This window comes from Sinocyclocheilus anshuiensis, unplaced genomic scaffold (assembly GCF_001515605.1).
Source record: "Sinocyclocheilus anshuiensis isolate Anshui unplaced genomic scaffold, SAMN03320099.WGS_v1.1 scaffold267, whole genome shotgun sequence".
In the NCBI taxonomy this organism is placed as follows: Eukaryota; Metazoa; Chordata; class Actinopteri; order Cypriniformes; family Cyprinidae; genus Sinocyclocheilus; species Sinocyclocheilus anshuiensis.
This window is the reverse complement of record NW_015552637.1, coordinates 2576843-2589068: the sequence shown is the minus strand read 5'-3', so window position 1 is coordinate 2589068 and position 12226 is coordinate 2576843. Positions and strand designations below refer to the sequence as shown.

The window sequence follows — 12226 nt, the reverse complement described above, 5'->3', positions numbered from 1 at the left end:
CAGTGGAGTCAATGTGAGTGTCCCACTTCAGGTCCTGAGAGATGGTGGTGCCCAGGAACCTGAATGACTCTGAATGAACTGAATGAATGTGTTATATTAAGTTGCAAAAATATAATTTAAATATGAATCCTGCATGTTCAGCGTGTATCTGTGTGAATGAATGGCGCATTTAATTTAACTATTAAAGGGGTCATAGGATGCTATATGCACGTTTACAAGTTGTTTGAACTGAAATGTGTGTTGGCAGTGTGAGTACATAAATGTGTCTATGTTCGTGCGAATCATTCATGATCCAGCCTCATCTACAGAAGAAGTGAGTATAATGTTTTGTAATGAATCTTTGCAAATCGCCTTTCCTAATAATGTGCTAATTAGCAAGTTTCACGATGAATGCGGCTAAACTAAACAGTCTCTCTTAGAGCAGCTCGGAAGAGAGGGGCGGGGTCAGCAGAGCTCATTAACATTTAAAGGAAAATGCTACAAAAACGGAAAAGAGCTGTTTTTGACAGGGTAAAAAAGGTGTTTTTTACACTACCATTGAGAAATTTTAACCAAACTGTTACAGACTTTTCATTAAGACCCTAAAGAATCATATCAACTTGTGGAAAATGGGCATCCTATAACCCCTTTAAAACAAATTCTAGAAAAATTAAAACGGAAAATAACAGACTTTGGACAAAAATAAAACAAAATTTTGGAAAAATTAAAATGGATGTCATAGGGCCCTAGTAATGCTTTGGCATGATTGATGCTTAGACAGCAGAAAATGGTAACCTGTTTATGTATGTTGACTTTTTTGGGCACAAAACCACTTGCCCACATGAATTGTTTCAAAATTCAAATATGGTGAAGTATTTTGGTAAATTTTGCAAATGCTTAGTACATCAACTGATTAGGGCTGGGCGATATGGCAAAAAAATAAAATCTCGATTTTCTTAGAACATTTGACCGATTCTCTATTTTGTATGATTTTTAACTAGTCAACTTGAGCTGAACAAAGGTGCAACATTCACTCTTCAAAGGTCAAGCTTTATTAATAAAACAACATGACGTTTTTGAACAAAGGTGCAACATTCACTCTTCAAAGGTCAAGCTTTATTACTAAAACAACATGACGTTTTGGCCGTCCAAGGCCTTTATCAGATAACAAGAGTAACAATCTCACACAGTTATGTGCAGTCTGATAATCACCAACAGGTGTGCAGCTCCACTAATTGTACTGATTGAGAAGTAGTTTCCTATAACAATCATGTTTTTATTAATAAAGCTTGAACTTTGAAGAGTGAGTGTTGCACCTTTGTTCAGCTCATATGTTTTTTGATTTTTGGTTGCACCTCCTCTTCTGTTGGTAGAGCACCTCTTTTTACATTTGTTACATAACTAGTCAACTTGAAAATGTAACTACAACATGATTCAAGTAACTTTTTCTTTATTAACCCTCTAGTTAAAGAAAATTCTATTCTAAGTGCACCACACATTAAGTTGTAATCATGATGTAAATGTTAAACAAATTAGGGCTGCAAGATTAATCGAAATTAAATCGCAAAGGTGATAAATCACGATTAGGCAGAAGCTGCAATTGTCATGCGTATCTTTCAGTGAAGCACTGTTCTGTGATCAGCAGTAAATCTCCATCCAAAGACCAGAGGGCGCTCTCGTGCTAAAACTCCAAATAAGCCTCGCAGTTGTGCTGAAAATAATTTTGGTGCTTTGTTGAAGCGCCACTTGATGTTGAATGTACAATTTGGGTCCTGAAGCAAAACCAGTTGAGAACTACTGCTGTAGATCATTCAGAGCTACAATCACACCCACTGTCACTTGTACTTTCACAAGCCTTGTAAAATTAGGTCAATCCTTTTCTGTTGGCCTCTAGACTCTGATTGATTGGAAATTGAATTCTGTGATAGGAGGGTGACAGACATGACCTCTGAACTCTATGAAATTGTAGCCTGTGCACGTCAGCAGTTACCTTGCATGAATGTTTTAGGATAAGCAGAGCTCTGAAACTGAAGTTTAATTGAATTAACTGAAGTATGTCAGTTAATTGATTTGCGTCATATTTAACTGATTGAAGGTACGATAACTGTACGATATGTAAGGTACGATAACGATTAATAGATTGAACACTATAAATCGCAAGGAAAACGCAATCACGATTAGGCAAAAGCTGAGATTGTCATGTGCATCTTGTCAGTGAAGCACGGTTCTGTGATCAGTAGTAAATCTCCGTCTGAGGGCCAGAGGGCGCTCTCGCACGGAAACTCCAAATACACCCCGCAGAAGAAATCCAGGAAATCCCTATAGCAGTTGCTGAATAAACAGAAGCTTTAACTGCTTTTATTAATTCAATGTGTCTAATAAACACACGAATATGACAATATATGGTTTGTTGACAAGCTACGCAAACAGCTTTCATAATGGCAGAACGATTTCTTTGATTTCATAATTGAGTGGTTATATCGTCAGCGATTATAAACGCGATTTTGCGTATCTTGTCAGAGTACAAACTTGTCTTATACATATTATATGTTCAGAAATAATATGAGAAAAAGGCTTTAAAAAATCTTAAGTCAACGTAATTCAAATTCAAAATGACTGAAGGTATAACACCAGTAGACTGTTATTAACTATAAATGTTCTGTAAAAACAATGAACAGCAGTTTTCAGCCTGTCAAATATCAGACATACAGTAGAAGTTCTTTACAGGTGTTTTATTCGATTGCACTGCTTTTCCATTGTTTTTTCTGTATAAACATGGACGCGTTTAACTGTTGCGTTCATGTCTCTTACAGCATCTCATGCATGAAACGGCATTCTAAAAACACGGCGCTCTAGTTATTAAAAGATGTTCATCTCCCATCTTCTTGCATTTTTTCCTATTCCACTGCCCCCATCACATCTTTTCAACACAAAAGCGCATTCTGTGTGAATGGCACCTAGCGATATGGTCCTTCACAGAGCACGTCACAGGGCTCTATCAGAGGGGGGGTCCGCCCTTCACTATCTCTGATTGGTTTAGACCACGATATGGGCCTAATGTGTGTCTGTTGTTGAACCACAGGGAGACTTTCATAGTCGCGGAGACTTTTTTTTCTCTCGAACGGCTGGTCGCACCGGTGCGACCTCAGATTATTTTTAGTCGCACCATTGAGAAATTAGGTCACACGTGCGACCAAATTGGTCGCACTCTAGAGCCCTGCATCACATGTGAGCGGTTAATCACGTGCGCCGGCATGTGGTTGGATCGTTCTTTTCTCTTTACTGTTATTGTCAGAGTGTCTAATTCTAACGTTTGGTAATATTTGTATTCAAAATCGCGATTCCTCGATTTATAAAAAAATAAAATCGTGGCAAAACTTTAAATTCGAATTAATCGATAAAATCTCAAAAATCGCCCAGCCCTACAACTGATAATATTCACTTAATATAGACTGCGTAGCTTCTCAGATTTAATTACAGGCATTAACAGCTTCACTGGCTGAATGGCACTGACTTCCCACAAAGGTTACTCTGTTGTCAGGGGCAACAGGTGTGCGTTCTTCCTCTTCATGAGCATAGTATCAGTGTGCTTGCCCCTACTTGCTTAGTAGCATTGTTTACGTGAAACATTTGTTCTGTTTATCACATTTGATATCACAACTTTTTGCTAGACTTTTTTTTTACACTTGCTTTTATTGAAAGAAATGTAAATGATTTCTTCTCTCTAACATTTTTGCCACATTCATTTAGCTAGCTTAAAAGTATAGTTCACCCAAAAATGAAAATTGTGATCAAGACTCCCCTTCAAGTTGTATGAGTTTATTTCTTCTGTTGAGCACAAAAGATGATCATTTGAAGAATGTTGATAACCAAACAGTTGGTGGTAGCCATTGTAGGACCCTATGATTTCCTCGGTGCGGAAAACATGGACAGAATTTTACAGTTTCTTTTGAGAAAACGTTATGTCATATTATATACAGAAACCTAAAGGTCTTCACAGCAACCCATCAAAATAAAAGTTTGGTTTAACTTGAAGAAACTGTGACAGAAAAATATTACTTAATGTAAAAACTATAGTTAAATAAAACTATAGATGAAACATTTATTTTAGCAGAAAAATGTAAACACACAACAAGGTATTTCTGAAAAATTAAATAGATTAAATAATAATAATAAATTATTATTTTCTATAAAATCAATTAATTAGAGATGCTTTTGATTATTAAAATTTAACAAAACCAGAAAATGTAATTTGGTAAAAATAAAACAGAATTTGAGGGGGGAAAAAAACACATTCCATAGGGCCTTAAAAATGTAATATTTGTTAAACTTTTAATAATTGCTGTTAAATATTGTAAGTTTCATGAGTTTTGTCAATTAGACATACTTTTTAATTAATAAAATTTAATTTAACCATTAAAACGTCTAGAAAAATTAAATGAAGAAAAAAATCTGAATCCAGAAAAATAAAAATGGAAAAAATGGAATTTGGAAAAAAAAAAAAATGGAATTTGGGAAAAAATAAAACTGATTTTATAGGGCCCTACCATTGACTTCCATTGTATGAAAAAAATTAGAAGTCAATGACTACCAGCAACTGTTTAATTGGCAACATTCTTCTTCTTTTGAGTTCAACATTCATTATACAGGTTTGAAACAACATGAGGGTGAGTAAATGATGGCAGAATTTGAGTTTTTTTGCAATGTTTTTTTTAATTTTTGCAATGCAATGGTGAGTAAGGGGCATATACAGTGGTGTGAAAAAGTGTTGCCTTCATTTAAAAACTGCATGTTGTGTTCACTTGTGTTATCTTTGACTAATATTTAAATTTGTTTGATGATCTGAAACATTAAATTGTGACAAACATGCAAAAAAATAAGAAATCAGGAAGGGGGCCAACACTTTTTCACACCACTGTAAATTAGTCTAGTAAGCAATCTGATTTTATATTTGATACTTGTCACACCATTTGCTTGCAGTGATGTAACTTCCAATATATTTTACACTGTAAGCGATGCAACAAAAATAGAACACCCCCATAATAAACAAAAAGGCGTAGACACTGTGTAAATAAGAGATTCATTGTGCAGTGTAGACAGATTCGTTGATTATAATGTGATTATCCTAGCTTTAGTAGTAGCCTGTGATATTGCTTTTTTTATTTCAAACCCTGAATGTCCTTTAACACCTCAGGGCAATGGCACGTTGTCCCGGCAGCTTCCCAGCGTTCAGGCCATGTATAGCTCCAGTGCTGTTTGAACCTAAGCACTCACCCCTACTCGTGGAAAAACACATGCACACTCACAACAACACACCCTCACACTCGGATATAAATAACACCTCATGTTTAGGTCTTTGCAACCAGGAGTGAGACCCGTCCGACGTCAGCATGAGAAGCGTGTACTGGCAGCGTCTTGCAGAATTCTCTCTCACTTCTGCTTCCTAGTCAGTTGTGACATAGACGCTTTTGCTCCTGATCTTGGTAGAAGCAGACTGCCGCTTTAAGGAAGTGCGTAGAGACTTCCTCTTCCACAGATCCTGATTGTAGCTTGTCTCAGTCCTTTTTGATTTTAACGAAATGATTTAACGCTTCAGGTTGACCTTTGATTGTTTTTCATCGTTAGCCGTAGTAGCGGACTGTTTTTATGAGCTGGCTGAATGATCAATGTTTCTGGACCTTATCATTTAAGCTCTTGGTGTCTTAAGTGCTGTCTGATTTTCTCCAAGTGACGAAGTTTTAAAGTCCCTCCCCAGGGTCTGTGAATGATGCAGGACTTCTGGGGAGACATTGTGAATCTGAGGACCACCAGAGGAGCTACAATATTCTCGGTATGCATTTGGGCGCACTGTTGTGTATCTGATCTAATTCAGTTTTTCTTAAGCTTGGAGCATGATTCAGATTCTACGTAACTCATTCAATATGCTTTGGCTTGGTGTTAGTATTTGCTCGGTGTGTTCTGTTTCAAAACATTGCCTTGGGAACACAGTATAGTGTGAAATTTAATTTACACAAGTGAAATCTGGTACCATTTCATTGAAAAGAGGCAAAGCGTGTCAGTGGTCTCAAGACACCTTGCCTGTTACGTGTCGTGACGGTTTTAAATTCTAAGTCCACATTTTACCCTTTGCTGCGTTTTGCCCTTTGGGGTGATATCTGATGCCATGACACTCTGTTTGGACAGAGGCCCGTGGCGGGACAGGGCCACCTTGTTTTTTTTTTAAATACACAGGACTCTCTGTGAATGTACTGGAAGAGAACATACTCATCTCACATCTCAGTGCATATAGTCTAGCTACATGTACAGTATCTCACAGAAGTGAGTACACCCCTCACATTTTTGTAAATATTTTATTATATCTTTTCATGTGACAACACTGAAGAAATGACATTTTGCTACAATGTAAAGTAGTGAGTGTACAGCTTGTATAACTTTGTCACATGCAAAGATATAATAAAATATTTACAAAAATGTGAGGGGTGTACTCACTTCTGAGAGATACTGTATATACTGTATATATTTATATCATGGTCTGTCTGAATACTTGATTCTGATTGGCTGGCAAGTATATGCATTAGCCTAATTAAGGAATAATTGACAACAGGCTGTTGAATTATTAGAAAAATAATGCACATCCGAGGTGATGATGCGGCCAGGATGTGAAGCCAATCAAAATCAAACAAATTACCAAACAAATGATATCAGCATAAACAAAATTCATCTTTGCAATGCAAAGGAAACACAGAAGCTGCATCTGAAGAGGCATTTAGATGTAGGCCTATTTACACTATTTTATTCAGCTCATAGGGACATGAATGCATTTAACCTGCAGTTACAAATGCATAAATAATATTTTATTTTAAACATAAAACATTGAATACTGATATTTACAATTATTAAAAAAAACAAAAAACAAACAAAAAAAAAACTTTAAATGTCAAATTAAAACTGCCAGTAGGTGGCAGCAAGTCACTGTTAATAAGTGAGTCATTGCAATTGAACAGAATCATTTAAACGGTTGATTCATTCATTCATTCAGGAAAGAAATACCTTCATGTTGCTCAGAGATGCAAAACAGTGATGTGGCTGTGTTTGGAATAATTTTTTGTTGGCAAAATAGAGCAAAAAACAGGCAATATGGTGTCTAAAATGTAAGTCTCTTAATAGTAACTTGTTTATTGAACTGTTGTATAAAATCAGTATCACATTTGTGATCATGCTGATTTTTAGAGGTGAAAACTGGCACTCTTTGTGTGATATTGACTAACTTCCTTTCTGTGGTATTTTTTATGCATAACTGTATGGGGAGTGTGTCTGTGTGTGTGTCACAGAGAGAGAGAATGAGACGATCAACATGAATGGTGCTTAGTCTTTCACAAAACATAGCTAACGTAGGGACATCATAACTAGACACCATATTGATTTACGGTCTTAAATATGTTCTGCGTTTATAGGTTTGTGCGTCAGTAATAATGGTCAGTGGGGAAACAGTGTTCCGTGTGTAGTTACAGTAAATGGACTAAACGAAGCCTCGAGGAAAATAATTAGCCTCGAGGATTTTTTGTATTCGAGGTACTCGAGTTACTCGAGGAATTGTTTCAGCCCTAGATGACAACTTCATCAATTTAAGACCAATCCGATTTTTGATGCACAGCAACTCTAAAAAGTCAATAGTGCCATTATTCAGCTGCAGTCAGTACAGTGTTGGATTAATTCATTTCAATAACTGTTATGTTTATCAGTTACAAAAGTTCAATTCAGTAATAAGCAGCTCAACTGAAGACAATAGCGTCATTACTCAGCTAAGAACAGTTTTCTCATCCACAGTGTAGTCAATTCAATATATTACTGAATATTAAGCTCTCAGAGGTACAGTGATGCTCCAGTACTTGTATGTATGTATTTATTTATTTATTTATTTAGTCATTTATCACTTCAAGGCATTTTAGGACACAACATCGTCAAGTAAGTAACAGTATTCACTGTAGTTGTCCGCTAGTAAAAACATAGTTTTATCAGTCATCATCCGTGTATGCCATTGTTTTGCGGTTACTACAGTTCAGTGAAAGATAAGTTTTAAGGGATAAAATATTTGACTACAGGGGGACTTTAAAAAATAGATGTAGATGTACATTCTTGAAAGTCTTGTCTCTGTTGTGATGTACCACTTACAGGTATTTAACCTCATGGATGTTTCCGGACATGTGGCAGCCCTGGTACTATTGTACCACATTTTCTCACATCATGATGGCCAGTGTATTATGCAAATGTCAGTTGGCTATGGCTTGATTTATTTTTACACTGTGCTCCTTTTGAGTGAGCTCAGAAAAATGTAGCCTGAAATAGTTTCGGGGTAAGAATAGCTGTGAATGTGATCTGACTTCGGTTACATCATCCTTGTCATGCAGCTGCCCAGAGGACATATTTGCATCTATTGTTTGTTTTATAGTTCTGCCCTGGAATGTGCAATGATTGCAAAGGTTGTAGGGCTGCAACTAAAGATTATTTTGATAATCGATTAGTTGGCCGATTATTGTTTCGATTAAGCGGATTTTTTTAAAACCCAATTTTCTTTATTTTAATTTTATTGACAAAAACACACTATTCCACATTCTGCCCAATGTCCTTCAAACAAATGTGCAAAACAAAACATACAGTGCTTAACAATTTATTAGACCACCTGTCATAATAGAGAAAACACAAATATTTTAGGAATCTGTCAAAAAAATGTTTAAATCTACAAATGTTATTGTCATTTATTAGGCAAATAACAAACCTAAACAACTAAATAGTATTTATTCACATAATAACAAAAATGGCCTCCTTTGCCTTTGATAACAGCTTGCATGCTTGCTGGCATTGTTTATGTACTTTTTGACTAATTGGGTATCTGAAAACACTATAAAACACATGACTATTTTTTCTGCCTTCCTTTCATAGATAAAAGCAATAATTATATTATAGCATTAGAAATAGCTTACTACTGTTACTAAAGAGCTTACGCATATTGGAGGACTAACCAATACAGAAAGCTAAAAAATTATTTTGGTAATTACCAATACTGTTAGTTGAGAGCAGCGGTGGCACAAACCTTACAAAATTGGTTAAAAACCTTACTTAAATTTGTTTTAATAAATTTGTTAATCACTGTAGGCTATATAGTGAATATAGTTCACTAGATCAAAAATGAAAATAATAAAGATAATAAAGACGAATAAAGTCACAGTAATGTTCTGCAGGAACACGCGTCGCGTGCACTTTGATCACAGTCAGTCTCCTCTTACTGTCGTTTCTTTATCCTGTAAAAGCGTCTCACATTTATGTTCAGACAATTACACACTGCTGTCCCTTCACAGTTCCTACTCTCATAAATTACTCACACTGCATGTTGACTTTTAAACCTAAATTTAATGTTCAACAACAGATATTTCAGCACAATTAATGTTTTTGCGCTGAATATTGTCTCCCTCTCTACGCATGTGCCTATCGCGCTGGCGCTCTTTCAGTAAAGATTTCAACTTAACGCAGACTGTCAGGACGGGCCTTTATGCAAAAATGGAAAGGCTTACGTGAATTTGTGACATTTACAGATAAGGATATGACTGTTAACTGAAAGTTTTTTGCGCTGAGGACGCACATACGTATCTGTCAAAGCGCCTGACAGGGCAAGACATTACGCTAATGCATCAGCTTGAAGCTTAAAATAAAGATTTCTCACGTTTTGGGCTGCTTGGATCACGTACTTCTCCTGCAGGAGCTCATTCTGTTTCCTCCACTATTTTTAGATGCATTTTGTCCATAGAAATGCGTTATTCAGTGCTGTAATTTGATGCGATCGGCTGAAGTTGGATGTGCAATGTGGGCAGACCCAATTAATCGATAATGAGAATCGTTGTCGATGATTTTCATTATCGATAATAATAGATTTGTATTAGAATTATAATCATTATAATTATAATAAACTATAATAGTTTAATATTATATATAATATAAAAATTATAATAGTCACATTTGGAGACAATATACTGTAAATGAGTGACTATAATTGTTATGCCACCCACTCACTTTATACAAAGACAATGAGCTTTAATTGGGCCCAAACAAAGTTAACTCCACGTCCTCCATTATCAGGACCAAGCCACAATCTACGGGCACCATGAGAATACCCTGGGTCGCAAATTTTTTACTTTTATTTTTTTGATATAGAGTCTTGAATTATTTTGAATTTATTGGGAATGATTATAATTATAATTATAATTAACTCTCTCGTTGTTGCTTTGATACCTGTTCTGGTGACTATGTCATGTGACGAACTGATTGTTTAAATGAACTAAATTGACACCCTGATGAAGGCGAGTTAGCCGCAACGCATCCGTGCACAAATGTGTTGTTTTTAAATTTTAAAGCCATGTGATTAAAGCCTTTTTAATTTTTTCACACTACTCGAGTGCCTTGGATTTATGAGTATTTAGTTGTTCAAACAGTTTTGAAAAGTGTTAATTTTTTTTGTCACTGGAATGAAAGAGGTTACTTTGTTTTCTCACAGATCTATGCAGCGTTCTGTTTGGAGATTTGGCCTGTGCATTAGCAATGTAGGGAATTGTGGGAATTGGATTATTGTCTGGGGAACTTAAGCAAATATGCAGTAGAGGGACTAAGGCATAGTCCTGAGAATACCCTGGGTCGCATCTGGAAAAATGTCGCACAATCACCGTCTCGAATACACCAGATCCTTCTACAGCAACCAGCAAAATGTTCTCACAGACATGCAGATTTCTCTTGGGAAATTCGGGACAACGTTGTCTGGTGCACTCTTGTGTCCCAAGAGTACTTTAGGATCTCTTCTAGGATGCAAGTGGAAAATGTTTCTCATTTCACAATAATCATGGTGCCCGTAGATTGTGGCTTGGTCCTGATAATGGAGGACGTGGAGTTAACTTTGTTTGGGCCCAATTAAAGCTCATTGTCTTTGTATAAAGTGAGTGGGTGGCAATTATAATAACAATTATAGTCACTCATTTACAGTATATTGTCTCCAAATGTGAGTCAACCTATTAAACCCAAGTGGTTGGAAAATATCGTGCAGTAGATGTATTATAGACTGGAAATGGACATCTGCATCATGCATTTAAAGAAGTTTAGTCTAAGCCCTGTCTTAGACAAAATTATACATTATTGAAATGTCCTGTGTCCTAGACCCTCATGATGGAGCATCGATAAGCAAGGTGTAGAAACCATTATTATTTAAGGGGGACATGTCCCCCTCACTTTATAGGAGATAATCATTATTTTTCAAAGACTCATGCCTTAATGTGCCCCCGCCGTGTTTCAGATCCTGCCTCTCTGCACACAAGACAGGTGCCAAAAGACAGCAGCTGTTAGATGATAATAGAGTTTCAAAGCACGTTTTATTTTAGAGACGTGTTATTATGGGCACAGGCTAAAAAAAAATACTAGATTTTTTAAACTTCCTGACGAAGCTTTGAATGGTGACTGATGGCGATTCATCATATTTTTATATTTAAATGTAACTGTCCAATAACTGATAAGCAGAAACGTTTTTTTCAGCTTCTTGATACAATAAGTACATGATCATTACTCGACCCTCTACGGACACCTTGGCAATTGAATCGTCATTGGCTAGTACATTTTTTAGTTTACTCGCCAGACTGATAAAAAATAATAAATAAAAAAATTATGTATATTAGGGATGGGAAGATTCCCCGATTCGCTCGGTGCATCGGCATAAAAAGTTAACGATGCAATGCATCGGTTTAAAAAGTGTGCATCGGCTACAAGTTGTCATTTATATCGCGATGCATCGTTTCTAACATATTTGCACCGGTAAAAACCCGATTCATTTATATATAATTACTAGTGGATGCGCTATACTTTTATTATTTAGAAAGTGACCAATAATCTGTGACCAATATTTTATATGTAGATTGATTTCTCCTCTCTAAACTGTTTCTCAAGCTCGCTCTCTCATCACCGCTGCTGCTGCGTGAATATGACGCATCACAACACCACGGAGACCCGAGGAAAAACTGGGATTAACGTTTTTTTTAAGTCAAGTAAACCTGACTTTAAATAACCTAACAAATCAATCGGAGCTAAAGCGGTTCCATTAACGACAAATTAAATTCACACAATCTCACTAATTTGTGCACCTTAATGTCAATCATGGATCAAATCGATCCACAACGACAAACAGCGAATATATCTGTGCTGTTTAATGCATTTGAGA

The 12226-nt window shown here is 36.2% G+C and overlaps 1 protein-coding gene across 4 annotated transcripts in view; it reads left to right on the top strand.

Moving 5' to 3' along the window:
- LOC107666816 (sodium bicarbonate cotransporter 3-like) overlaps positions 1-12226 on the top strand; it is a 61298-nt gene that overhangs the window by 6187 nt on the left and 42885 nt on the right. For 3 of the 4 annotated variants that reach the window (XM_016458276.1, XM_016458275.1, XM_016458274.1), the window contains exon 1: positions 5359-5809. The exons of the other annotated variant lie outside the window; for it this stretch is intronic. In XM_016458276.1, coding sequence (XP_016313762.1) covers positions 5744-5809 — 66 coding nt within the window. In that variant the 5' untranslated portion in view covers positions 5359-5743. Of the gene's footprint in view, positions 1-5358; positions 5810-12226 lie in introns of those variants that run through there. 4 annotated transcript variants of the gene reach the window in all.